This window comes from Tachysurus fulvidraco, chromosome 18, assembly GCF_022655615.1.
Source record: "Tachysurus fulvidraco isolate hzauxx_2018 chromosome 18, HZAU_PFXX_2.0, whole genome shotgun sequence".
NCBI lineage: Eukaryota > Metazoa > Chordata > Actinopteri > Siluriformes > Bagridae > Tachysurus > Tachysurus fulvidraco.
This window is the reverse complement of record NC_062535.1, coordinates 11,985,024-12,013,001: the sequence shown is the minus strand read 5'-3', so window position 1 is coordinate 12,013,001 and position 27,978 is coordinate 11,985,024. Positions and strand designations below refer to the sequence as shown.

General features: G+C 41.4%; 1 protein-coding gene across 1 annotated transcript in view; it reads right to left on the bottom strand.

The window, feature by feature from the left end:
• The window catches only part of pcca (propionyl-CoA carboxylase subunit alpha), a 42,497-nt gene that overhangs the window by 1,678 nt on the left and 12,841 nt on the right, over positions 1-27,978 (bottom strand). The window contains exons 7-22 of the mRNA XM_027179300.2: positions 26,159-26,290; positions 23,676-23,712; positions 21,289-21,367; positions 19,902-20,004; positions 19,206-19,300; positions 18,831-18,981; positions 18,546-18,689; positions 17,921-17,995; positions 14,711-14,779; positions 14,550-14,625; positions 13,580-13,793; positions 11,647-11,749; positions 7,890-7,988; positions 7,708-7,761; positions 3,265-3,405; positions 756-833 (exon numbers count right to left, since the gene is read on the bottom strand). Of these exons, the coding sequence (XP_027035101.1) occupies positions 756-833; positions 3,265-3,405; positions 7,708-7,761; positions 7,890-7,988; positions 11,647-11,749; positions 13,580-13,793; positions 14,550-14,625; positions 14,711-14,779; positions 17,921-17,995; positions 18,546-18,689; positions 18,831-18,981; positions 19,206-19,300; positions 19,902-20,004; positions 21,289-21,367; positions 23,676-23,712; positions 26,159-26,290 (1,650 nt within the window). The remainder of the gene's footprint in view (positions 1-755; positions 834-3,264; positions 3,406-7,707; positions 7,762-7,889; positions 7,989-11,646; positions 11,750-13,579; positions 13,794-14,549; positions 14,626-14,710; positions 14,780-17,920; positions 17,996-18,545; positions 18,690-18,830; positions 18,982-19,205; positions 19,301-19,901; positions 20,005-21,288; positions 21,368-23,675; positions 23,713-26,158; positions 26,291-27,978) is intronic.

The window sequence follows — 27,978 nt, the reverse complement described above, 5'->3', positions numbered from 1 at the left end:
TAGTGAGAATGTAAGGTTGATTGTGGTTGATTTTAGCATACATAATGCATACCCAGTCTGTCTGATTGTGTGTATCGATTTGGGCTGTTAATGTGTGTGTGTGTGTGTGTGTTGGTTCTGTTAGTCCTCTGCATGTGTCAGTTTCAGTGAAAGTGTGGCCTTAGTGTGTGTCAGTCTAAGTGACGTAGGTGTGACCTCAGGGTGTGAAGGAGGCATGGCCTTTGTCTTTGTCAGTCTCAGTGAAGAAGGTGCGGCGTTTGTCTTTTTCAGTCTCAGGGAAGGAGGCGTGGCCTGTGTCTGAGTCAGTCTCTGAAGGGGGCGTGGCCTCTGTGTATTTCGGGTCCAAAACAGGAGGAACATTTCACTGAGACTCTGTCCTTTTAAACACAGTTCATGCATCAGATAACACATTACATACTGACACGCATCACACAATTGGAGAGATATAACTTCACACAACAGCAGATGGAGGAGCGCAGATGGAGCATTCCTTTGTCTTTCCGTCTCTGTAAGGTAGTTCAGTGTGGCTCAGAAGAAGAGGATGTTCTAAATGTCATGCTGATTAATCGAGCAGACCGGTACTCAGGTGGATCATGTATCATGATCTGGGTGCTGGAGGGTGTGAGTAAGTGTGTGAGTGACTAACTGGGAGTGTGTGTGTGTGTGTGTGTGTGTGTGTGTGTGTGTGTGTGTGTGTGTGTGTGTGTGTGTGTGTGTGTGTGTGTGTTAGTGAAAGAGTGTATGTGCGTGCTCACCTTGGCAGTTTTGGCAGCGGTCATGCTGTTCTGCATCTTCATCGCTTCAATCACACAGATCTCCTGACCCTCTGCGACCTGCAAACACACACACATACACACACACAGAAATCAGCCTGACAGTTTACATAGCAAGATTTTTAGTAGCCATCAATCTAGCTACTACTCAGTGTAATGCAGGTAACAATGAGGTGTAATGCAGTACAGATTTTATCCCATATCCTAATCGAGTACATCTGCACTTTTCCTAATAATTTGTGCATAATACTCAGTAGGAGGAGCTTGTGGATGCTTCAAGCTTCTATGTATCTTTTAATCTGTACTTTTTAATCACTTCAAGCAGAAAACCAAACATAATTTAGAGAGAATATTTTTTATTTTCATTATTATATGTGATCAGATTGTTATCAGAGGTTACTGAAGGAGGGTGTGATGTACAGTGGAGTAAAAATGTAGTTAGTTAACTAGGCAATGTCCTAAACTGTATAACTACCTTTATAATCAGTGCTGAAGTACATGAAGTAACACATTGTTGTGTTCTGTTCACACACACACACACACACACATCAAGGGGTCTAAGAATTGTTGGTCGATAAACTCTCCATCTTTGTCTGAGGGAAAGAAAGCATTAATAACTTTCTCCTCAGCTCCATCAAATAAATGTCAGTGTTAAATTAGACTTTCTTCAGATGAGCAAGATGGTGTGTGTGTGTATATGTGTGTGTGTGTGTGTGTGTGTGTGTGTGTGTGTGTGTTTATCATGTATCTGTATTTTAAATGTAGACTGTGCTGTATTTACAGTATCTATACATCACCATTCTTGTGTAAGAGGAAGCCTTTGAGTGAGCACTTAGAAGCTGTGTGTGTGTATGTGTGTGTGTGTGTGTGTGTGGCTGCAGCTACATGAGGGCAATTTTACTGTAAGAGGGTAGAGCCAGGCTATAATGTATTAAGTGGAGCCAAGAAGTCTGAATCCAGCATATAGATGACATAGTTCCTTTGAGCATTCAATCCAATCTGACAGCCCTCACACACACACACACACACACACACACACACACACACACACACACACACACACACACACACACACAGACTGGGTATGCATTATGTATGCTAATATCAAACACACACACACACACAGACACACACACACGTCTTCATGTTAAAGCTTACATTCTCATGATGTAATTATTTACACACACACACACACACAAACACACACACACACAAATAAATAATTCTATGGATCATTTCTTCTCCAATTCCTGGTTCTCATCATAAACAGATGGCAGCAGTGTATTGTGATAGTTTCTGGTCATTTCAGTCGACTCTCCCGCCGGCTGCATCTCAGCTCCATATTTTAGTCTATTTCAGTTTTTCACCTGCTGTTATTTTGGTGGCCAGTCACACTGTGGCAGTGTTTCATCATGCCTGTCTGACATGTCACACACACATTTAACCCTGTGCAGCTTACTCACAATGCTGCAGTGTCAGCGTGTGTGTCTGTCAAACTGTCCGGCTGACTGCACTTTGGATAAAATACACTAAGGAGCTGTTATTAATGGATGTGTAATAGAATTCTGTCCTGTTCAAAAGCTCCGTGCACCATGACTTCTCAGAGTCCTGAGGTTTTTCTGCAGAAATTTGAGCTGCTGTGGATATTTGAACTGATAAATGGAGAAAAAAAAGAAATAACGATCAATAGCACCACCTTGTGGACAAGCTTCAGCCTGTTAATATGATTGGTCTGACCTATCATGCTGTATCACACACTCGGTGTATCAGTGTAAACCTATCATGCTGCATCACACACTCGGTGTATCAGTGTAAACCTATCATGCTGTATCACACACTGAGTGTATCAGTGTAAACCTATCATGCTGTATCACACACTCAGTGTAAACCTATCATGCTGTATCACACACTCAGTGTAAACCTATCATGCTGTATCACACACTGAGTGTATCGGTGTAAACCTATCATGCTGTATCACACACTGAGTGTATCAGTGTAAACCTATCATGCTGTATCACACACACTGAGTGTATCAGTGTAAACCTATCATGCTGTATCACACACTCGGTGTATCAGTGTAAACCTATCATGCTGTATCACACACTCGGTGTATCGGTGTAAACCTATCATGCTGTATCACACACTGAGTGTATCAGTGTAAACCTATCATGCTGTATCACACACTCGGTGTATCGGTGTAAACCTATCATGCTGTATCACACACTCGGTGTATCAGTGTAAACCTATCATGCTGTATCACACACTCGGTGTATCAGTGTAAACCTATCATGCTGTATCACACACACTGAGTGTATCAGTGTAAACCTATCATGCTGTATCACACACTCGGTGTATCAGTGTAAACCTATCATGCTGTATCACACACACTGAGTGTATCAGTGTAAACCTATCATGCTGTATCACACACTCGGTGTAAACCTATCATGCTGTATCACACACTCGGTGTATCAGTGTAAACCTCTCTCTTTACCGTGTCTCCGGCTTTGACAGAAACAGCAACTACGGTTCCGGGCATCGGAGATCTCAGGATGCTGCTGGAGTCTTCTGGAACCTTCTCAGGCATGTGCTTACTGAGGGATGCTGCCAGCTTACTCAACACACGCACCTTAAACTGAACACACAGAAAGTGCACATTAAACACACCCACACAAAAACACACACACACTTGCTTTAGACATGAGTATCTGGACAAAATATTTCCAGAAATCTGTTAAATAATGGGCATAAATATAGAAATTGCAAATTTTTAGAATCAACATGTCAAAAAAAAAACATGGAAATAAAATAAACAAAATAACTACAAAAATTGTAAATTAATGAATAATTTGGAAAGTCGGCATCTTTCTCTCGCTCACACACACACACACAAACACACACAATGAAGACATCCTCAGTGACTTAAATCTGCAGGACATCTGACACGAATTATAGAGCATGTCTCCTGCGGTCTCCAGTGTCCTGCTGCAGTGCTTTTTTGTGCCTCTAGAAGGCGCTCTCTTCATTCACTCTACACACAGCTCAGCATCTGCACACACCATCACAGTCAGGTGAGGCTCTGATTCAATTAGACTGACAACAGCTCAGTTCTCCACACTCAGATGAACGCTCTCTCACTCTCTCCCTCACACTCTCCCCCCTCCCTCTATCGCTCTCTCTCTCTCTCTCTCTCTCTCTCTCACACCCTTACTCCCACTCTCTCTCTTAGTCCCACTCTCTCCCTCTCTCCCTCACTCCCCCCATCCCTCTCTCTTTATCGCTCTCTCTCACTCTCCCCCACCCTCTCTCTCTCTATCTCTCTCTCCCTTACTCCCCCCTCCCTCTATCGCACTCTCCCTCTCTCTCTCACCCCCCCTCCTTCCACAAAGACACACACAGAAAACTCAAAATAGTATTTAATGCAGAGCTATTAACTATGATAGGCAGAGAGAGAGAGAGAGAGAGAGAGAGAGAGAGAGAGAGAGAGAGAGAGAGAGAGAGAGAGAGAGAGCAAGGTGAGTTAGAGTTATGACATTATAAAGACTGGCACCGAAGTAAATACTAATATATCCAAATATACACATTATACTAATTTATATGTACAATATGATACTTCGCCATGTTCATTGTTTCAGGATTTCAGTACTTAATGTCCACTTTTTTTAGTTAAAGAATTATTTAACTGTTTACATGTTTTTATTCATTCAAATATAAAACCCATCAGAAGCCTGTTTCTGTAAGATTGAGAATGGAAATATTCACTTCTTTTACTGCTACAGTGGCCTCAAATATAGGAGCAGCTCAGGTTACAGTATGTAAGTTACGCTCCTATAGAAGCAGGTTAGCATTGTGATGGGTGTCTAATTTACATATTCATAGGGTTTAAGTTTTTGGGTGAGGTCAAGGGTGCAAGTCTTCTGTGGCTTTTTATATTTTTTTGGTTGTCATAAAGACAGACAGACGGACGGACGGACGGACGGACAAATAGAATTTTTTTATACTAATTTTTGGTTAAGCCAAATTTCCATCGGTTACTCATAAGTGAAGAGTTTGATGATGAGCAAACAGATGATGTCAGGAAAACAGCGGTGACAGAAGTAATAGAGAGACAAATACACACTCTCTGAGTCATCACTCGCGCTTAAAAATCTGTTCTCAGCACCTGTTACCTCATCACAGCTAAAACATTAGGATCTTTTTTTAGAATTGTCCAAAGTTTCCAATCAGGTGAATGGAAATGTCCTTAAACAGAGAACACAAGCTCTTTATCTGCAGGCTTTTATTACACTTTGCTGACCCTGTGTGTGTGTGTGTGTGTGTGTGTGTGTGTGTGTGTGTGTGTGTGTGTGTGTGTGAGTAAATGTGTGTATGTGTGAGAGAGAGAGAGAGAGAGAGTGTGTGTGTGTGTGTGTGTGTGTGTGTGTGTGTGTGTGAAAGTGTGTGTATGTGTGAAAGTGTGTGTGTGTGTGTGTGTGTGTGTGTGTGTGTGTGTGTGTGAGAGAGAGAGAGAGTGTATATGTGTGAATGTGTGTGTGTGAGTGAGTGTATGTGTGAAAGTGTGTGTGTGTGTGTGTGTGTGTGTGTGTGTGTGTGTGTGTGTGTGTGTGTGTGTGTGTGAGAGAGAGAGTGTGTGTGTGTGAGAGAGAGTGTATATGTGTGAATGTGTGTGTGTGAGTGAGTGTATGTGTGAGTGAGTGTATGTGTGAAAGTGTGTGTGTGTGTGTGTGTGTGTGTGTGTGTGTGTGTGTGTGTGTGTGTGTGTGTGTGTGTGTGTGAGAGAGAGAGTGTGTGTGTGTGAGAGAGAGTGTATATGTGTGAATGTGTGTGTGTGTGTGTGTGAGAGAGTGTATATGTGTGAGTGTGTGTGTGTGTGTGTGAGAGAGAGAGAGAGAGAGAGAGAGAGAGTATATGTGTGAATGTGTGTGTGTGTGTGTGTGAGTGAGTGTTTGTGTGTGTGAAAGTGTGTGTATGTGTGAGAGTGTCAGAGTGTGTGTGTGTGTGTGAGAGAGAGAGATAGAGAGAGTGTATATGTGTGAATGTGTGTGTGTGTGTGTGAGAGAGAGAGAGAGAGAGAGAGAGAGAGAGAGAGAGAGAGAGAGTATATGTGTGACTGTGTGTGTGTGTGAGTGAGTGTTTGTGTGTGTGAAAGTGTGTGTATGTGTGAGAGTGTCAGAGTGTGTGTGTGTGTGTGTGTGTGTGTGTGTGTGTGTGTGTGTGTATAGAGAGGCTCCACTCCCAGGCTCCACTAACAATGATGTCATCCTCTAATGAGACTAAATTTAGCTGAGTTTGACACTTTCTCGTTAATCACAGCTCGTGGAGAAACATCCGGAGGGGTCGTGTGGGGAGGGAAGTGCCCTATTCTCCACAAAGTTAAGCGAGGAAGTCTTGTATCGTCCTGTATGACAGGTCACGCCAGGTCATAAAGTTAGACCTGTACATGACCGCTGGGTCACGGTTCCTGCACTACAGCAGCAGTTCATCATCACTATTAGTGAATCAGTTTGAGATCCGGATCACATGTCCCACATCTGCTGTGGAGGCAAAAACACTGCTGCATACCAGAAGATGGTTCATGTCTTACATTCAGAAATATTACCACATGCTACACTCTGACTAACAATGGAGTTAATCGTTGAAAGAAGTAATGAAGAAACCACGACGGTGTCAGAAATAATCACAATAGCATGATCTCTGTGTCCCGTGTGATTACACCACAGCACCTTGGTTTAGTTACAGTTCCACACAGAACTGACCTGATCTTTCTCAGAATTGATACAGTATTCAACTCATTTTGCCAAAAACATCCTTACTGGCCCCTAAAAACACAAAGGAAGTATCATTTTGTCCTTTTTCTAGCACTGGCCTACTTTTACAACCGTTTCCATTCTTGTAGGGGTCACACGGGCACCTGAGTGGGAGTGGAAGTCCCATGTGTGACAAGGGGAAACCTTAAAAACTGTTAAATTGTCAGCAGACAGAAGGCAACAAGCGCGGCCTGAGTGACCTCAGACCGCACAGAATGACCGGAAGCCGCTCCTGTGGTAGCATTTAGCACGCTAGAGCTTTGACTAGAGTCGCTTACGACTAGCGGCGTCTTTAAAGAGTGTCCCACATGCTGAGCGCACACATGCGCAGCACCTCTAGGTTCTTCCTGCACGGTGCAGTGTTTTTAACGCTGTTTGTTTGTTTAGGCTTCAGGCCGCTTAAACGCGATGCCGGTTATTGTTTGTGTCAGATCGGAGCGGGGCATCACGGGTGGCATGGGGGATTTGTGGAAGTGTTGTGGACACCTGGACTAGCTGAGTAGATGTGTGTACTGTGTACAGGGTGTTGAGTGTATGACAGTTATGTGTGTGTGTATGAGGACAGGATACACACCCCAGTGAGACACACAATACACATCCTACAACAGAGACCTGGTCCTGAACGCTCTCCAATGTGCTTGTACTGCTGATACCTTCCATAAATGTCAGAAGCATCAACTTACAGTCAGATTACATGGATAAATAACAACAGTCTGCTAATACAAGTCCTTTCATATGAGCTGTTACTATAGAAACCATTGTGACATTGTTAATACCTATATCTACAAAGCACAGGTCTTCAATTAAATATCCGATCATAACTAAGGTTAACGCTCAAATAAAGATGCTGTTATAAGACATACTGAACATTCCAGTCTGTCTTGAATTCTTAAATCTGATTGGTCAGCAGCTCAATTATAATAACACCGGTATAATCCCATCGTGGATGACTTTTGTCTAACGTCATGTCCTATCATGTTTTATTCCTTACTTAGCGATAATTTAGTCATGTTTCTGAGGGTTGTAATGGACTGCTGGTTCTACAAGGACCAGACCTGGGAATCTGTGACCTACATAGTAGTGTTTATTTTAATAATCTCACCATAAAGATATTAATCAGCGGAACTTACCGACGTGCCGAGATACTGCAGTGTGATCTCGCCTGCAGCGCTACGCGACAGACACTGAAAGAAACAGACAGTTGGAAATCTCACACACAGTCACACACCATTAAGGATATGACAAGCATGTATACATTTATAATGGAAGCGTGTGTGTGTGTGCGTGTGCGTGTGTGTGTGTGTGTGTTTACCTGCAGAACTCTGTGGGTGTTGTTAATGGTGAGGGGAAGAAGTGTAGAGGCCAGATTCCACTCTCCAGACACATCCACTTTCTCTCCATCAATCTCAACCTACACACGCACGCACGCACGCACACACACACACACACACACACACACACACACACACACACACACACACACACACACACACACACACACACACACACACACACACACACACACACACACACACACACACACACACACACGCGCGAGAGAGAGACAGGGAGCAATAGGGGTTCAGCATGTGGTACTAGAATGAAATTCAGTATCAGCATCAACAGTAAAGTAAGTGTGTGTGTGTGTGTGTGTGTGTGTGTGTGTGTGTGTGTGTGTGTGTGTGTGTGTGTGTGTGTGTGTGTGTGTGTGTGTATTAACAGTTTTAGCATTCAGATGTATTTGAGCCTGATGAGAACAAACAGCAGCAGTAAAGCGACACTGTGTTAATGTCACTTAAACCACAAAGCACTGAAGAGGAACCTTTTTAACTTTCTTGAGCAAATCACGAGGATTTACATCATAATTCAGTCAAAATAAAAACTGTACCCACAGTAAATAAACTAGACTGTAACAGGTCAGAAAATTCAAAGACAACATGTTCCACCATTAAGCTTCAGCTGACCTGTGCTCACTGTGGCCTCAGATTCCTGCACACATGTGAGAGACCTGATCATGTCGTCAGTGGCTAGAACAGATCGGTCTTAAAATGTGGGCATTTATTTGCATTTTGAGATCATGTTCTGCTCACCGCAGTTAATTGATTAATTGAGTTACCATAGTCTTGTCTCTGAACTCGCTCATTACCAGAGTATTTCATCCCACAGAACTGCTGCTCGCTCCCTGGTTTATTAATGTAACATTTTGTGTAGCTGCAGTACATAATCATTTGATTAAAATACATTTATTCTGACAGACCGTGTGTGTGTGTGTGTGTGTGTGTGTGTGTGTGTGTGTGTGTGTGTGTATGTGTGTGCTACAAAAGAATGAATGAATGATGGACATCTGGAGCACGAGCACATTCTCCCCAGTCCACCTGATGCCTTTAAGAAGAAAAAAATAAAAACCACAAGCTCTGGTTTAAACCCAATCCCGTCCCATCTGCACCTTCTCACACACACAAAGCAAACTTGAAAACAGTAACAGAAGAGGAGGAGGGCTCACTTTCAACCCAGAACCACTTGTCTAAACAAGAGTACAGATCTTTCCCTGTCAGTGGCCATCTAAACCCCTCAAGACCCCCGAGCCTTCGGAGGCAGGGGGTCCGAGTTTGAAGTGGCGTCCTGCGGCGAACATTACAGCTCCACTGAACGTTACACGTCTCAGGAGGACAGAGGTGAGGTGGGATCGGGTCTCCTCAGACTCGCCGTATTCGTTCCGCTCGATTACGATGTTCAGCATTGTGTGATTGAGCACGACTGATTTATTGTTGGCTTCGACGGTAACGGACTATGATACCGATGAGCAGAGCTACGAGAATGTGATGAAGTAAAAAAATTCCAACAAACAAACAATTTGTGCTCCTAAATCAATTGTAAAATAAATTAAATAAAAGAAAAATTCTTTAAGCTCTCATCATATATACTTTACTCGTAAGTATGTATAATTGACAAGGCAAGGAACTGGCCCCAGATCAGACCTCTCTCACTCCACTTTGATGGACGTGAGCACAGGAGCGTCGACCCACAGCTGGGAGAAATGATAGGCCTCAGCGGAAATGACATTTCGATGGGTCAACTGTGAAGAGCTGATCTAGGATCAGAGTCTGCCTTTAAACCCTGCTTAATCTGATTACACGGACGAAGGGGCAATGATCCCAGATCGGCACAGGTCCTGTGAGCACCCTGATCCTTATGGACCCCTGAAGGCATCCCAGAGAGAACGTCCACAGGTGTACAAACACACAGTGACTGAGTGACAGGCCGAGCTCCGCTTTCTTATTCCTTCTTCAGCTGATCGAACAGAACAGAACAGAACAGACTAAGGGTTCAAAACAAGAAACTACAAATTAGGAAAAAAATAAAGAAACAAAGCGTGAGGCTGCGACTGGATCCAATAGGTGATTAATGGACTGGGGAGAGGGTGTCATTTTGTTGCCATGACAACAACTTGATCAACTACATACGTTTTAAGAGGACACGTAAATGCTGTTGTAAAATTCCTGTGGTGGTGTGAAGCAGCTTTTCCCTCCATGAAGAGGATCGCCTCCGTATGCAATATCAGTCTACACTAACATTATCTCGCTTAAAAACATCATGTTATATTCTTTCTGATTATAACTGGTAATAAGAGCAGTTCTTTCACCAGCTTCTGACACTGGAGACTCCTTCCCTAAAGTGTTTACAACATATCCATAGGGAAAGCGTCACCATAGCAACACTTAGTTCATGTTAATCACCTGACTGTGATGGGGATGTACAGATTTCCCAGTGTAAGTTGTTACTGTAGTAACAATAATGTATTGTGTGTGTGCGTATGTGTTAGTGTTTGTGTGTGTGTGCATGCGTGCGTGTGTGTGTGTGTGTGTGTGTGTGTGTGTGTGAAATAGTGTTTGTGTGTTAGTGTTTGAGTGTGTGTGTGTTAGTGTTTGTGAGTGTGTCTGTATGTGTGTGCATGTGTGTATGTTAGTGTGTGTGTGTGCGTGTTAGTGTGTGTGGGTGTGTGTGTGTTAGTGTGTTTGTGTATGTGTGTGTGAGAGTGCGTTAGTGTGTATGTGTGCGTGTTAGTGTTTGAGTGTGTATTTGTGCGTGTGTGTGCACGTGTTAGTGTTTGTGTGTGTGTGTGTGTGTGTGTGTGTGTGTGTGTGTGTGTGTGTGTGTGTGTGTGTGTGTGTGTGAGAGTGCGTTGGTGTGTATGTGTGCGTGTTAGTGTTTGAGTGTGTATTTGTGCGTGTGTGTGCACGTGTTTGTGTGTGTGGGTGTGTGTGTGCGAGAGTGCGTTAGTGTGTATGTGTGGGTGTTAGTGTTTGAGTGTGTATTTGTGCGTGTGTGTGCACGTGTTTGTGTGTGTGGGTGTGTGTGTGCGAGAGTGCGTTAGTGTGTATGTGTGGGTGTTAGTGTTTGAGTGTGTATTTGTGTGTGCACTTGTTAGTGTTTGTGTGTGAGAGTGCGTTAGTGTGTATGTGTGCGTGCTAGTGTTTGAGTGTGTGCGTGTGTTAGTGTTTGAGTGTTTGCGTGTGTGTGAGAGTGCATTAGTGTGTATGTGTGCGTGTTAGTGTTTGAGTGTGTGCGTGTGTTAGTGTTTGAGTGTTTGCGTGTGTGTGAGAGTGCTTTAGTGTGTATGTGTGCGTTAGTGTTTGAGTGTGTGTTTGTGTGTGTGTGTGTGAGAGTGCGTTAGTGTGTATGTGTGCGTGTTAGTGTTTAAGTGTGTGTTTGTGCGTGTGTGTGTACGTGTTAATGTTGTGTGTGTGTGTGTGTGTGAGAGTGCGTTAGTGTGTATGTGTGCGTGTTAGTGTTTAAGTGTGTGTTTGTGCGTGTGTGTGTACGTGTTAATGTTGTGTGTGTGTGTGAGAGTGCGTTAGTGTGTGTGTGCGCGTGTAAGTGTTTGAGTGTGTGTGTGCGCGTGTTACTACAGAAACGAGAACGATTCAGAACAACATTAATATAAACCTGTGACGTACAGAGCAGCCGATAATAAAGCTTCATCACCACCACAGTGTAGTGCTATAACAGATAAATAAACAGCTCCTAGTTTAGAGCATGACTACATGTAACCCACTTATGACACTCACTGTGTAGCTGGATCCAGAGCGAGTCACACACAACATGTGAGCTTCTTTGTCCAGCTCCACACACAGCTCCCAGCTCTTCCTCTCCTGAGTGGTGTTAGAGACTCTGCCAAACACACACACACACACACACACACACACACACCCCATCATAAACACACTAACACTTCTGACACAAACACTAGCACAGAGATAAACATCATTATAAACTGGTACTGCTGTTTGTAAGAGCTAACAGAAAACAGTGTACTGCGTGACAAATACATATCGAAGTCTCACTAGAAGATTTTGTTGCTTTATGATGTCAATTTTACTTACATAAAATGAAGATAAAATATACATAAATTAACATAAGGTATAGTTAAAAATATTGGCACCCTTTATCGTCTCTTCTGAATTAAAAAAAAACAACTCAACATCCTTAAAAAGTCTCTCCAAACATCCAAGCTTCATGTTGTACATGTTGTCTTCTCACTGGGGAACATTACATTACATTATTAATGTAACTGTTTTGTGCATTGTTAAAGTAAAACTAAACACCGGATCATTTGTTTACACTCAAAATAATCAGCATTTAAGCTCATGTCTTATCGTTTAAATGAAGGGTGCCAATAATTTTGGAGAAAGCTCAGAACTGAGACATAAGATGCAGGAAAAACTTTCACTTGATTAACTGAATTACAAAAGGAGCAGCATACAAAAAACAAAACAGTGTCTGTCCCCTGCCTAATCCTTCCTCCCTGACTTCCTGCTTACAGAACAGCAACCTTACTGATGCTGGGCACATGTAGAGCCACAAAACACACACACACACACACACACACACACACACACACACACACACACACACACACACACACACACACACACACACACACACACACACACACACACACACACACACACACACACACACACACTCCCTGCAGACACAGAGGACAAGGTTTGATTGACAGCTCCTCTGTTACAAGATCTAAAGTAAATCAATTAGTGGCACAGTTTTTTTCCACTATGGTGGGCTGCAGTCACTACAAAGAGAGCCACTCTACAGCCTCTCTCTCTCACACACACACACACACACACACACACACACACACACACACACATGAATAACTTTAGAAAGCAATCAAAAAAGTGGAGGCAGTGGAGAGATGTTTTGACAGATGGCTTGGTGAAGTGCGTGTTTTTTTTGGTCAGTGCTACAGATCTCAAAGAAAATAATGAAACTATTAGTAGAGTTAGGCTCTTGAAAAATCGTTCATTTCCTTCTGTTGTCATTGTTCACATTTTTATCCTTATTAAAGGGATCAGGAGTCCGTCCGTCCCCCGTCCGTCCCCCAACACACACACACACACACACACACACACACACACACACACACCAATGATGTTTAGAGTCATGGACCATGCATGAAAATCACAACTAAGATGATGTGTAGAAAGCTTATGCTCGATTAAATAATAGATCCTATCACATCAGGCTTTGTTGATTGCCTGATTCTGATTGGTCAGAAGCATTGATCACAAACATATCAGCTTGTACAGAGGAAGTGATACGATACAAAGTCTGTGATTATTGATATTGGCAAAGTTTCCGTATTTCAGTAGTTTACGCTTTTCTGTATAATAATATTATTATTATTAAGTGTTTTGTGAAGATCTTGTACTCGGCTTTGTTAAGGAGGAGTCTCCAGAGTCAGTGCGACTTTTCTCCACAATGACAGGCTGCGTTACTGTTTTATTGTATTCAAGAGAAATGTAATAAATGAGGTTGGTGAGGGAATGACTGTTTATAGCTGCTATAAGTAAGTAAACCATCAGTAGCAGATGTTACGCAACATTAACTGATGGTTAACTGATTAAAAGATGGTTATTCTTAAACAATCGGCTGCAGGATGGGAATATCTTCTTTATTAACTGACTTCCTGTCACTAACCTCTGCTGTCCCAGAAACCTTTGTGAGCGGAGCTGTGAGGCTACATAGAGAGCAGAAGCTGCAGCCAGGAGCTCACGCCTCTCACTGGCCGTCAAAGGGTGGCCTTTGAAACCCTCGGGGTAAACCTCAGGCAGGAAGTTGGTGCTGATTTCGCCTGATATGAAACGTGGGTGAACAATAATTTCCCTCAGAAGAGGAATGTTATGGGTCACACCTGAGAGAGACAGAGAGAGAGAGAGAGAGAGAGAGAGAGAGAGAGAGAGAGAGAGAGAGAGAGAGAGAGAGAGAGAGAGAGAGAAAGAGAGAGAGAGAGAGAGGGATTTAAAAGTAAAAGATCTCTTTATTGTGTTATAGAGTGACTGATACATGTTGTGACACAGTAAAGATTCTTGTGTCCGTGTGTGTGTGTACGACTGTGTCCATGTCCCATGTCCGTGTGTGTGTGTGTGACTGTGTCCATGTCCCATGTCCGTGTGTGTGTGTGTGTGTGTCTGTGTCCATGTCCGTGTGTGTGTCCATTTGTGTGTGTGTGTGTGTGTGTATGTCTGTGTCCATGTCCCATGTCCGTGTGTGTGTGTGACTGTGTCCATGTCCCATGTCCGTGTGTGTGTGTGTCTGTGTCCATGTCCGTGTGTGTGTCCATTTGTGTGTGTGTGTGTGTGTGTGTGTGTGTATGTCTGTGTCCATGTGTGTGTGTGTGTGTGTGTGTATGTCTGTGTCCATGTGTGTGTGTGTTCATGTCCGTGTGTGTGTGTGTCTGTGTCCATGTGTGTGTGTCTGTGTCCATGTGTGTGTGTGTCCAAGTGTATGTGTGTCCATGTCCGTGTGTGTGTGTGTGTCTGTCTCCGTGTGTGTGTGTGTGTCTGTCTGTGTCCGTGTGTGTCTGTCTGTGTCCATGTCCGTGTGTATGTCTGTGTCCGCGTGTGTGTGTCCGTGTGTCTGTGTCTGTGTCCGTGTTCACGTGTGTCACCTCTGATGACGTAGTTATCGAGCGCATCCTCCATTTTCTTCAGTGCCTCGGCTCTGGTGGCTCCATAAGTGACCAACTACATGCACACATCAACAGTTTAACCTCAAATCCACAGCGTCGGAATTCATCAAACTCACTACAGACTGAATAAACCTTCTTACTTTGGAGATCATGGGGTCGTAGTAGATGCTGATGTCACTGCCTTCTTGAATGCCACTGTCCACACGCACCTTGAGAGGAAAAGCGGGGGGGGTGGGGGGGGGGCAGATTAAGTTTAACATATATAACACAAAGATATACATCTAAGTGGCGAAGAAAAACCAGCATCATTTACCCCTGTTATAATTTAAGATCCAATAAAAGATCCTGAGATTTCTTAAGTATATTTAATATTATCTCCTATTATAACATGTTACTTTTACTCATTTTATTGACTAAAATTTTAATGACTGAAATTTTTTAAATAAAAAGCTATTGATCATCTTCACATATTTTCCCTCCATAAAACTGCCAGGATCTATGAATATGTATGAATATGCAAATTAGACATTTACTATTTGCTTCAATTTATTTATTGCTGTTCCCAATAATGACAGTTTAATAATGTAGCTTGGGTTTGTTACAGATTGTCACGAGAAACATTTCAGTTACAGCGATTTGTATCGTCATGTTTTCATGGATTTATTTATCAAAAATATAGAAAAAAAAATTTATTTAATTAATCACACTTATTAAGTAGGTGTGGTTTATGCTTTACATGTGCCGTGCTTTCATCCTTGGATCATTTGCATATCAGATGTAAATGATTTAAAAGCTTTGATCTTCTCTGTGACACGTAAAAATTATTCATAAACAAATTCAGCGTATGTTTTTTTTTCCTCCCACATTTTCTCAGGGCCAGTTCCCAGCCACCAGCCAGCACTCTCTACCATACAACAGCTACATGTGCTTGCCACCACATGTTTCCTAAATTTAGCTACTGCTTCATCGCAGAGAAGCACAGCAGTGAATCAGCTCTATGCTGCATACACGAGCTCACAGACACCTGCGATTGGTTAGTGTCGTTATGATTGACAGGAGAGAGAGCTTCCCTCTGTCCCTCCCAGACAGCATGGCTAATATCTTCCAATTATAGGAACTTTCCTGTTAGGCCACTTGGGAGTATATTTTTTTTTATTGTGAAACTATTCGTGTCTTTGAGTGGATTTTGAATTTGAAACAGAGGAAATAAGAGCTGCTGCATAAAGCTAACAGCTAGATGATAATCTTTGTGATAATTACAGACTGCCACAATGTCAATAACGAAGGCAGTTTGTGGTTGCGGTGTGCAAATGTGGCCTCGAAAACAGAAACATGCCTCCTGAAAGAATACCATGATGCAACGTAGGCCAGCGTTACGCAACCCAAATGTAACACAATCAGCACTCTCTGAGACAGCGACTGAATTTATCTGTGACGGAACAGACCCACGTCCCGATCAAAGACTTTTACAACATCCTGAGGAAGTCCAGTTTTATACAATATGGTTATATTAAATGCATATTTTGGCCTTTATTGTCGAGAACAACAAACAGATGAGAAGGACAATAGCGTATTCTAAAGCTGTGCTATTTTAGGCCTTGCAGCACCACAATGCAACGCTAGTAAACCGTGTGTGTGTGTGTGTGTTGTGCGTACTGAAATTATAAGATAGAAGATGAGTGTTAATCTCCTCGCCTACATTTGCTTTCTTCACACTAACCAGAGTTAAATATTCTGCTGTACCTGCGACAAGATGCGGAGGCGTCAGTCACATGGGTGCACAATAAATACCTTCAAACTCAGAAATATTAATAGGGCACTTTTGTAGTTAATGAGTATAAACACAGATGAAACACACACACACACACACACACACACACACACACAGGATGGCCTGAGCTCTGGTATCAATTACATGTTTACTTTTGAGGCAGGAAAGCTGTAAAGAGGCAAACCCCCCACAGTCTGGGCTTCAAAGCACATCTGAACCATGAGCATCCTGACCAAACACACCAGCCCAAACACACACACACACACAAAGCTAAAAGCCTGAAAAGACACAAGTGCTCTTGAAGATGATGAGGGTTTTTTCTTTTACTCCAGTTTATTATCCAGTTGATCTTTTGCAGTTTCCAAAAATTTCACTCGACCTTCACTCTTCCACCAAAAGATTGATACGTGACATACGTGTTATTATAATATTATAGGAAAAATACAAAGCTATATTTAGAAAACAATTTAAATGAAGTAGAAGCTAAGTGCATGTCTGCAACCTGTGTACTTAATAATATGGCCGAGGTCAGTACAGTTGTACAGTAAAGGTATAGTAGCTACTAGCAGTGTTCTGTATATGTTCTGTATATTTCATCATGGATGACTGCTCATCAGTTAAAGCTCAATCCTAGCAAAACTGAACTGCTGTTCATCCCAGGTGATTCATCCCCAGGTCATGATCTTGCTATATCCTTGCACAACGATCTGATCTCCCCTTCAGCCACAGCTCGCAACCTTGTTGTAACCATGGACAATCAACTGTCCTTTTCCTCTCATGTTGCTAATGTGATTCGCTCATGTCGGTTTCTTCTCTACAACATTAGAAGGATTCGGCCATTTTTGTCCACACAGACTGCTCAGGTACTTGTTCAGTCTCTTGTCATTTCTAGACTGGATTACTGCAACGCACTGCTGGCAGGTCTACCTATGTACGCAATCCGTCCTCTGCAAATGATCCAAAAGGCAGCTGCCCGGCTTGTTTTCAACCTGCCAAAGTTCTCGCATACCACCCCGCTGCTGCGATCCCTCCACTGGCTTCCGGTAGCTGCACGCATCTGATTCAAAACACTGATGCTGGCCTACAAAGCCAAAAATGGACCAGCTCCCTCTTACCTGAAAGCCCTAATCATTCGTCGCACTGCACCCCGCAACCTCCGATCTACCAGCACTGTTCGACTGGTTTCACCATCTCTTAGGGTAAGAGGCACGTATACTACAAGACTCTTCTCTGTACTGGCACCAAGGTGGTGGAATGAACTTCCCCTAGAGGTCCGGACAGCTGGTTATTTTCAAGCAGCGATTGAAGACCAACTTATTCAGGAAACACTTCAACTAGCACTTCTTTCCTTATCTTTTGCATTAAAAAAAAAAAAAAAAACTTTGACACTTTTTCATTGTAACTTTGAACAAATGTTTTAAACTCATGGTATCTTAAGTATGTAACCTAGTGAACCAGCATTAATGTATTCAATGTTAGAGATTTCAGCACTTATGTACGTCGCTCTGGATAAGGGCATCTGCCAAATGCCGTAAATGTAAATGTAAATGTAAATGTCGCTAATAAACGGAATACTCACACCGGCGAGGTTCACTGGCTCCTGGTACTGAGAGAGTCGACCAATGGAGGGAAGGCCGAATGATTTGTAGGGATCCTGAAAAAGAAAACAGAATCCTGTATCTGTCATTATCATTGAAGGAGGCGTGGCCGATGTATCTGTCATTATCATTGGCGTGGCCGATGTATCTGTCATTATCATTGAAGGAGGCATGGCCGATGTGTCTGTCATTATCATTGAAGGAGGCGTGGCCGATGTATCTGTCATTATCATTGAAGGAGGCGTGGCCGATGTGTCTGTCATTATCATTGAAGGAGGCGTGGCCGATGTATCTGTCATTATCATTGAAGGAGGCGTGGCCGATGTGTCTGTCATTATCATTGAAGGAGGCGTGGCCGATGTATCTGTCATTATCATTGAAGGAGGCATGGCCGATGTGTCTGTCATTATCATTGAAGGAGGCGTGGCCGATGTCTGTCATTATCACTGAAGGAGGCGTGGCCGATGTATTTGTCATTTCCATTAAAGTGGGTGTGGCCAATATATTCGACAGTAAATTAGTAGGAGGCATGGCCAATGTATCTGTCACTGCCAGACACTTCGTATCTGTCAGTTCCAGGGATGGAGGTGCGGTATGTTTATTTACCTCAGCGTAGACTCTGCTCTCGATGGCCCAGCCATTAATAGGGATGTCGTCTTGTTTGTGCTTGAGCTCATAACCTTTAGCAACTCGGATCATCTGCTGCACCAGGTCTAACCCTGTGATGCACTCGGTAATAGGGTGTTCCACCTGATACAGAACACACACACACACACACCTATCAAAACTATTCTAAAGTCTCTCACTAATGATTCAAATTAAACCCAGTTTATAGGAGTTCTTTGAGTGTGTGTACGTGTTTTAGTTTAATGTCTCATCACAGAAACACACCTGGAGGCGTGTGTTCATCTCTAGAAAATAGAAGTTCTTTTTGGAGTCGACCAAGAACTCGACAGTGCCTGCTGAGGAGTATTTTACAGCTTTAGCCAGAGACACAGCCTGTTCTCCCATCGCACGCCGAGTGCCCGAGTCTAAAAATGTGCTGCATGTGCACAAACACACACACACACACACACAGAATAAACATATATATATATATATATATATTAGGATTTGTCATGGTGTCTAAAGTGATACAATATGTGCAAACAATCAGTATTACACAATGCAGCTGGCTCCTCCCCTACTACTATCAATATTAGTACTGGGGAGTGTCTAGTAAAATAAGTGTCGAGCCAAACGACGCTCTCTCTCTCACACACACACCTGGGTGCCTCCTCCACCACTTTCTGGTTGCGTCTCTGGATGGAGCACTCTCTCTCGTTCAGCCACAGGGCATTTCCATGCTTATCTGCCAAGACCTGCTCATGCACACACACACACACAACATTAAAAACCTGATAAGAAAGAGTTTGATTAAATACAAAGTGAGTTGAGTACGTTGAGTGAGAGAGTTGAGTGAGAGAGTTGAGTGAGAGAGTTGAGTGAGAGAGTGAGTGAGAGAGCAAAAATCAACACATTTCCTCTAACACATAATGTACACATGTTGCTTTATCACTTTGTAAATGAACAGCAGGGACTTTAGGAAGGCATCTGAATGATAGCAAACATGAATGACAGGAACAGATGTCCAAAATGGCTGCCACTATAACATACAGTGCTCAGCTACACTGTGTAATTTTATGCCTGTTTATGGATGAGGCTAAATCAGAACGTGGACTAAAATACACTAGCTCATTTGGGTGGCATTAACAAAAGACCTCAATGTGGTTTGAGGCAGAAAACATATATAGACCCATTACTTGTTAGTCTCATGGCTCTACTACAACCCTAAATAAGGAAACAAGCAGTAATTCAGTCTCAGCTGATCAACTGAAGGGAAACATTTGAGAAACTAAACAGACTTCAGTAGAACAAGGGGGAGGAGATCCAGAAATAGCTTTGCTCTCATCACAAGATCACCTGGATCTCGATGTGTCTAGGGTTATCGATGTACTTCTCAATAAGGAGTCGATCGTCCCCGAAACTGGACGCGGCTTCTTGTGAGGAAAAACGAAACCCTTCCCTAAAGGAGACAAAACACAATGCAAAGTTTTGACGATGCTCTGACGTTTCTATTGATCTGAAGCAATAATAAATGACATCATAATAAATAAGGAGTGGTATTTTGACTGAGCAGACACGGAGTCTGTACTGGTTGGGTTTCCTCACACCTCTTCTGATTGGTCAGGCGGAGTGGTGATGGAAGGGTCGACGCTGTGGCCGTATCAAAGCTTCCTCTTATCAGTTAGGGATCTCTTTACTCTCACCTCACTCTCACCTTTTGTCACACTTTCTTGGCTTGAGATAAAATCCAATTACAAATCAAACAAAAGCTGACTTCACCTCAGAGATAAGGAACGCTAATTAGAGGTGTCCTCGTTTGCTAAGCGTTTTATCAGCGACTGTCTCCAGAGTCAGCAGAATATAAGAGGAAGGTGTCATGGTTTTTCTAACAACAGGTCTGAAAGGAGCCGACTGTATAAACGTAATTATTCCCTTTTATGGAAGATCAAACATGACAGAGATCTTTACAGGATGTTCATACACTGTGGGATACAGTTAACCTATGAGCCACTGGTTCATGTTCACACACAAAAGTTTTTTTATGTTACAGAGGTCCCATTTTTATTCATATAAGAACAAAATCTATTTTTTCTTCTAATAATAAAAAACGTATCACTTTTAACCCTTTTAACTGAGTAACCCAGACGTTTTTTTTTTTGTTTGTTTGTTTTTGCGATACATTTTAATTTAACGCTAAATTTAAAATCAGAGTACTCGGAGAGGAATCAGAAATAATATATAAATAAATGACTAAATATAAATAGTTAGCTAATATAAAGCTGTTTCTTATATAGATAATTAAAGGAAAATTGTAAATACAATTACAATAAAACAAACTGCAATCAATCAATAAAACGATCACTTTATTTACACAATATTTAAAATCACAATTATTTATTCTATTTTCATGCGGCTTTTAATCTTAAATTAATTTCACAGCATTTAATCATTTTAAAATTAGTTTAAAAATTAAAAGCCTATATTCCCTAAAAGCTTGAAGTTTTTAGATCTAAATTGATTAATTTTTTAGGGACTTTCCATTTCCCGTTTGGTCATGAATTAGGCATAAATATTTAACACATTTTAAGTGAATTTCTAAACTTTCAGCAAAAAAAACCCCAACATGAAAACTTGACACTGTTAAGACTTTTCATCACCTTTGTGTCGCCTCTTTATTCGTATCAGCTTTCCATTCTCAGCAGTTGTATAAAAACTTTTACAAAAGCGTATACTGATCCCTTACCTGGTCTCCTCATCGTTCCAGGCGATCCTCATGCCTTTACCTCCACCACCTGCAGACGCTTTGATCATAACTGGATAACCTGAAAGAGACCAAATTAATAACATTTATATATTAAAGAAAAAACAAAACAAAAAAACAGGCTGCTTTACAAATAAATAAATAAATAAATAAATAAATAGATAGATAAACAAATAAATAAATAAATAAATAAAATGTAACAAATAAATCAAATGTAAATGTAATCAAATAAATGTAAATGTAATCAAATAAATTCATTTTTAAAAAAATCTAATAAATAAATAAATAGAAATGTAACAAATAAATTCATACCAAATTGTGCTAAAGAAAGATGTCCCAGAAGGACGGTTTTTGGCGACATGGTAAGCTGTGTTACAGTTTGAGTTACAAACCCAGCACACATTTTGGGGCTGAGACTCCTTCACTATCGTAGATGCTCTGATATTTACTGTCATATTTGATCTTTGCAGGAATGACTCGTGTGCTGTGAGCTGCTCTGATAGGAAAAGCAAAAACAGCACTAAGAAGCATCAAGTGAAATTCCAAGAGAACACAAAATCGACTGCTGTCATGAGCAGCAGGTTCCTGGATCCGGTTTCAGGTTCCGTCAACCAGTGTGGAAAAGCAAAGAGAAAAATTTAACAACAACAATTTTGTTCTTCTGTTTTCGACTGCTCCTGTTACGGGATGTCACGGCGGATCACTTTCCTCCATCTCGATCTGTCCTCTGCATCTTCTGCTGTCACACCAACCACCTGTATGTCTTCTCTCACCACATCCATAAACGTCCTGTTTGGACTTCCTCTTCTTCTCTTGCCCGGTGTCTCCATACTCCATACATTTCTCTTCCAATAAACCCTGTATCCCTCCTCTGTACAAGGCCAAACTATCTCAATCTCAACTCTCACTCGCTTTTTCTCCAAAGCATCTTCGGCTCTGCTTCCTGTCTTTGAATCGGCACCGCGGTCTCCATGCCATACAAACATAGCTGATCTCACCATGATCTTATAGACTTTCCCTTTTTCTTCACTTCTCTATCACACTCTCCATTACTTTGGACAGATGAACCCAAGTATTTAAATTCATCCACCATTCTCACATCGTAACACTTCTATAATGCCTCGATGGTACGAACCGGACAGCTGTTAACTCCTCACGGCATACAGTATACAAATAGCTACTTCTTGACACTGTAGCCGTGGTTCTATAGTCTACATATTTATATTTATTTCTTGGATGTATTTTTTTTTCTTATTGCATAGTCCGTACCTGCCCCCTGCTTCGTTGTTGTTTTATGTTTATGTCTGTATGTATGTAGCACCGTTGACCTGTGAGACACGACATCTTGTCCATGTAGCAGAATCACAATAAGGCTAACTTGACAATAAGGCTAACTTGACAATAAGGCTAACTTGACAATAAGGCTAACTTGACAATAAAGCTAACTTGACAATAAGGCTAACTTGACAATAAGGCTAACTTGACAATAAGGCTAACTTGACAATAAGGCTAACTTGACAATAAGGCTAACTTGACAATAAGGCTAACTTGACAATAAGGCTAACTTGACAATAAAGCTAACTTGACAATAAGGCTAACTTGACAATAAGGCTAACTTGACAATAAGGCTAACTTGACAATAAGGCTAACTTGACAATAAAGCTAACTTGACAATAAGGCTAACTTGACAATAAGGCTAACTTGACAATAAAGCTAAGTTGACAATAAAGCTAAGTCGAACTTCTCTTTGCAGAGCAATCCTCTTTATTTATGAAATAACTTCATTCCAAAAAGAGGCAGAATCAACCAACACCAACCAGCCAAAGCCACAAAGCCACAGGATAGACATCTGTCACATTTATTTACACAACAAAGCTAGATTTATGGATCAGACACGCTTCAGTGGGCATCTCTCCACATGAAAGATCTGTGCAAGGCTCGTCTGAGAGGTCAACAGATTGCGAGTGATAAACGTTGTGTCGTGTGAGCAGTACAGCTCACTGAGCACTAAGGAAGGACTGGATGTGTTTTAAGAAAGAATTTTTTATTTTTTTTTGGATACAGAATCCAGATATTTATCAACAGGTCTCCTTGTTCTCATAGTGATATTAGCAAACCTGAGGGAGGGGTTGAGACTAGAGGGATTACGACTGATAAATGACAACGACATTTTAGATGAACTGCTCCTTTGACAAGTATCAGATGATTACAAAGCGGAGATTATGAGTCTTATTTCTTTTCATGTAAATAAAAAAGGAGTGAAGTGAATCGACCCCTGACACAAAGTCATCTGGAGTCATGTTGGAGATGAACCTGGCTTTTCTAATACAAATGTTTTAGTTATCCATAAGGGCTTAACTGTTACATACCAATTTCTTGTGCAATCTTCACCGCCTCGTCTGCATTCTACAAAAAAAAAAATAATAATAATAATTTCATCATAGAAGAAAAGGATTTATATTAAAATGAGCGTCTGAGGAATTGTATTAATTATTTTCATGTCCGCTAAATTCAGAAAAATCAATCCTGTATACTTATGGAGGGAATTTAATGAAAAAAATTTGTAAAAAAGAAATAAAATAAAAATAAGTTGAAAAATAAAGTAAAAAAAACAGTGTCAGTAATCTAAGAAAAGGTTTCAACATAATTAATAACAGCCAAATTAAAGTGAATGGATCCTTCGGGTGAATATTTAATACGGATTCTAGAATTTGAGACATTTTGGAACACGTCTATGTGCTCTGTACTGTTCGTACATATCCGTATCCAGGACAGGGATTTTCCGAAAAACAGACAGGTAAAAAGTGCACTTTTATAAATATCTATAAATACATAAAAGTGTCAAACTCTCATGAAATGATTGTTGTGATTGTTGGGCATCGTCAATAGGATCGTGTTACGATTCTGCCATGTGTCCAGCTTTAATAAGCAGTTTCCATTAGACTAATTAAGTGATGCAGTTTCTCATCACAACCAACAGAGGGCATGTTCTGGGCATTTGCACTCATCTTCTGCACTCATCTTCCTTCAGCTGAACAACTTAGTTGCAACATTTTATTGTGTTTTTTTTTTTATAATTTTCTTGCCTTGGAAAAATATCCTGTGATGTTATTTGTCATTTCTTGAAAGTTTCATCATCTCTCTCTCTCTCCCTCCCTCTTTCCCTCCCTCTTTCCCTCCCTCTTTCTCTCCCTCCTTCCCTCCCTCTCTCCCTCTCTCCCTCTCTCCTCCATTTATTCTCCTTCCACAAACAGTATGTAATCAGAGTGAGGTGAGAAACCCCACAGCGTGGATACGGCCTAAGCTAAACGAGTCGTGTTTTAGCGTGTGTGTGAGGGTTCGATAGCGATCTGGCTGATGGCACGCTGGTCGTTACTGCTGTCTCTCATATGGTAATGGACGCTCCGACCTGCTGTCTTTGTCTGCCGTGCTGAGCACCGCAGCTCCCCTTTATGGAGCCAATAAGGCCAGGAAGTGTCAAAACGGCCACTACACGAGGTCGTTAAAGCACGTTTAGAACAGAGAGGGGGGATGGACGCAGAGGCCGAGACGCAGAGCTGCAGAGGAACACGTCGCTTTGGGAGTTTTACAGGATTGAATTGTGCAATGTCTTCACCTGCATCATCTCATTAAATGTGGAATAGTTTTTGTCATGCACAGTCACTCATGTCATCTGCAGACATCGAACATTGCTTTAGATGGTTTACTTTGATCAACATGTTCCATACACTTTTTAAACACTAATTTGTCTTTGGCAATAATTCTATTGATAAACTCTATTCAAAAAAACTTTTTAATGCTATAAAATAGAGCAAATTCGGTGTATCTCTAAATTTAACGAGCTGAATGCATTAAGCGTACTAGATAACATGAATAGACCCCCCCCACACACACACACACACACACACACACCACATGGGCGATTCAGTTTTGGTTAGAAATCACCATGGCGACTGAGACGTTAATATTAAAGTTCATTCAAGCTACAGACAGCTGTGAGACATTTACAGCACATCTGGCTAAAAGCAGAATATGTCCCGAGCTTCAAACCTGCCCCACCGTGAGTCACACCAGCTGCCAAAGTTAATTTCTCATCCACACATTGGTTAAGTCTCACAGCAACAAGTCAAAAATACAGTGAACTTATTTTGCCAGAATCTTCAGGTCTTTTCATTCATGCACTTTTTAAGATGCAACTGGTGAAGAAATCTTGTCCTGGCAACCTTGCAAACTAGTGAATTAGCCATGTTTCATTTTCTTAAAGATGCGTTTTTTTGTTGAATTTGAGTGTTTGAATTGAATAAACACAGACACAGATTATTTTCCAAACGAATCACTGAGAGTGTGTGTGTGTGTGTGTGTGTATGTTGCCTTGTATTTCTATATTTGATCACTTGCTTTCCATTCAAATTCAGATTGTGTATGTGAAATAAAAGTTCATGTGAATGTGTATTGTATATCTACTGGAAGAGGAAATACTGGAGCGTGGCTGGGGTAAGGCTGACAATAGAAAGGTTTTGGGAATGAATTCTACTGGATGATATTAAACGTTTCCGAAAGGTTCTGTAAGTTTATCGATCGCTAAACAGCAGTGTGTTCTACCCACATTTCATGCTTGAGAATGACTTTTGGATTGGATTCTTTACATTTATGGCATTTGGCAGATGAATGTAGATGTGTCAGCCTAGTGGTTATGGTGTTGAACTACAGATTAGAAGGTCATGGGTTTGAATCCCAGGGCCATCGAGCTGAGCAAGGCCTTTAACCATCAATTGCTGAGATGTATAAATGAGATAAATGTAAGTCTGGATAAATAGCGGACTGGATTCAGCTTGACTTGAAGTATACGAACCTTTACGACTCCGTCGTAGCCCGGAATGGTGTTGACTTTGGCCGCCTTGGCGATGAGTTTGCTCTCGATCTTGTCCCCCATGGCCTGGATGGCGTGTGTGTCAGGGCCGATGAAGGCGACTCCATCAGCTGCCTGTTTAAAGAAATAAAATGCCTGGTTAACTAAAACAAAAGCTTCCTTCAAATCTTCATAAACAAAATGTAATGTAAGCATTTGGAAAAGCTCATTCAACTTCAAACTAAAGTGTTGGTGGAAAAATAAAGGATGCAGCAGGTACCCCACTGCTTCATCATTACAAACTAAATCCTCCTCACTAATGCACCCTGACGCTTTGGACTTTGTAGTGTGGCTCAGCGTAGCCTGGAGCGATGCCCGAGGACGCGAGCTGCCCGAAAACCCCTGCCCTCACGCGGCACGGGAAGATGGGATCCACTTTTTAGGCTTTGTCCCGTTCGAGAATCGGGAGATTATTGCTTCCTGGCTAATATACTACAGATAGAAAGGCCTGGGGCGCTCATCAGCACAGAGAGGAGTCTGTAATTAGGAGACAGATCTGACCCCATGACTCCTGCAAAACAATGCAATTAGTGTCATGAGAAAAAAGAAGAGGAAAAGTAGATGGAAGAAAAAGAAGAAAAATCCAGCTGTTGACTAAATCCTCCTGCTAAATATTTAGCTACTCTTACAGCTGAAGTAACAGAATCTGTATCCAGAATCACAACATCTAAGAGTTTGGAATCTGGATTTTTCACACAAAACATCATTAAACCATCATTAACGACAGCAATTCATGAAAAATATCGATCCAAACTGACAGTTAAACCTGATTTATCACACAATAAAAACAACATCTAACATCTTCCCAACTATAATAAACTACAATCATTAACATTACAGTCAATTTGTGTCCACTACTGAGAGGAAAAAAATAATTGGGTCGTGAACGTTTCGATTTTCTTTATAAGTAAATATTAAAATTAAAATTAAAATTCATTATGAACCAATCCAACATGTAAACCTACAAAACCTACAAAAACCTAATAAATATATAAGAAAAAATCAAAAAGGAAATATCTTAACCTATTAAATGTCTACCTGTCAAACAATTTGTAAAATAAAAAATTAATTTAGAAACAAAAAACGAAAGCTCGTTTTCTCAAATTAAGCTTTTGATGTTTTATTACTCACTCATTTTCTACCGCTTATCAGAACTACTCGGGTCACGGGAAGCCTGTGCCCATCTCAGGCGTCATCGGGCATCGAGGCAGGATACACCCTGGGCGGAGTGCCAACCCATCGCAGGGCACACACACACTCTCATTCACTCACACACACTACGGACAATTTTCCAGGGATGCCAATCAACCTACCATGCATGTCTTTGGACCGGGGGAGGAAACCAGAGTACCCGAAGGAAACCCCGAGGCACGGCGAGAACATGTAAACTCCACACACACAAGGCGGAGGTGGGAATCGAACCCCCGATCCTGTCGGTGTGATGCGAACGTGCTAACCACTAAACCACCGTGTCCCATTTATCCCACCGTGACCACGTTTATTAAGAAAATTTAAAAAAAAATAAATAAATAAAAAAGGTTTTTTAAAGGAACTGCTTAAAACATTACTATTCAATAAATAACAGATCATTTAAATATTTAAATTTGAAATATTTTTTAACTTTAGCACTTCATTAATAATAAAAATGCGAAATATTTGGAAAGTATTTTTCCCATTATGAAAAGATCGAACCCTTTAAATAAGATGAGAACAATTCTAAATTATAATAAACAATTATTCTTTTTAAGCTTTTAAATTAAATT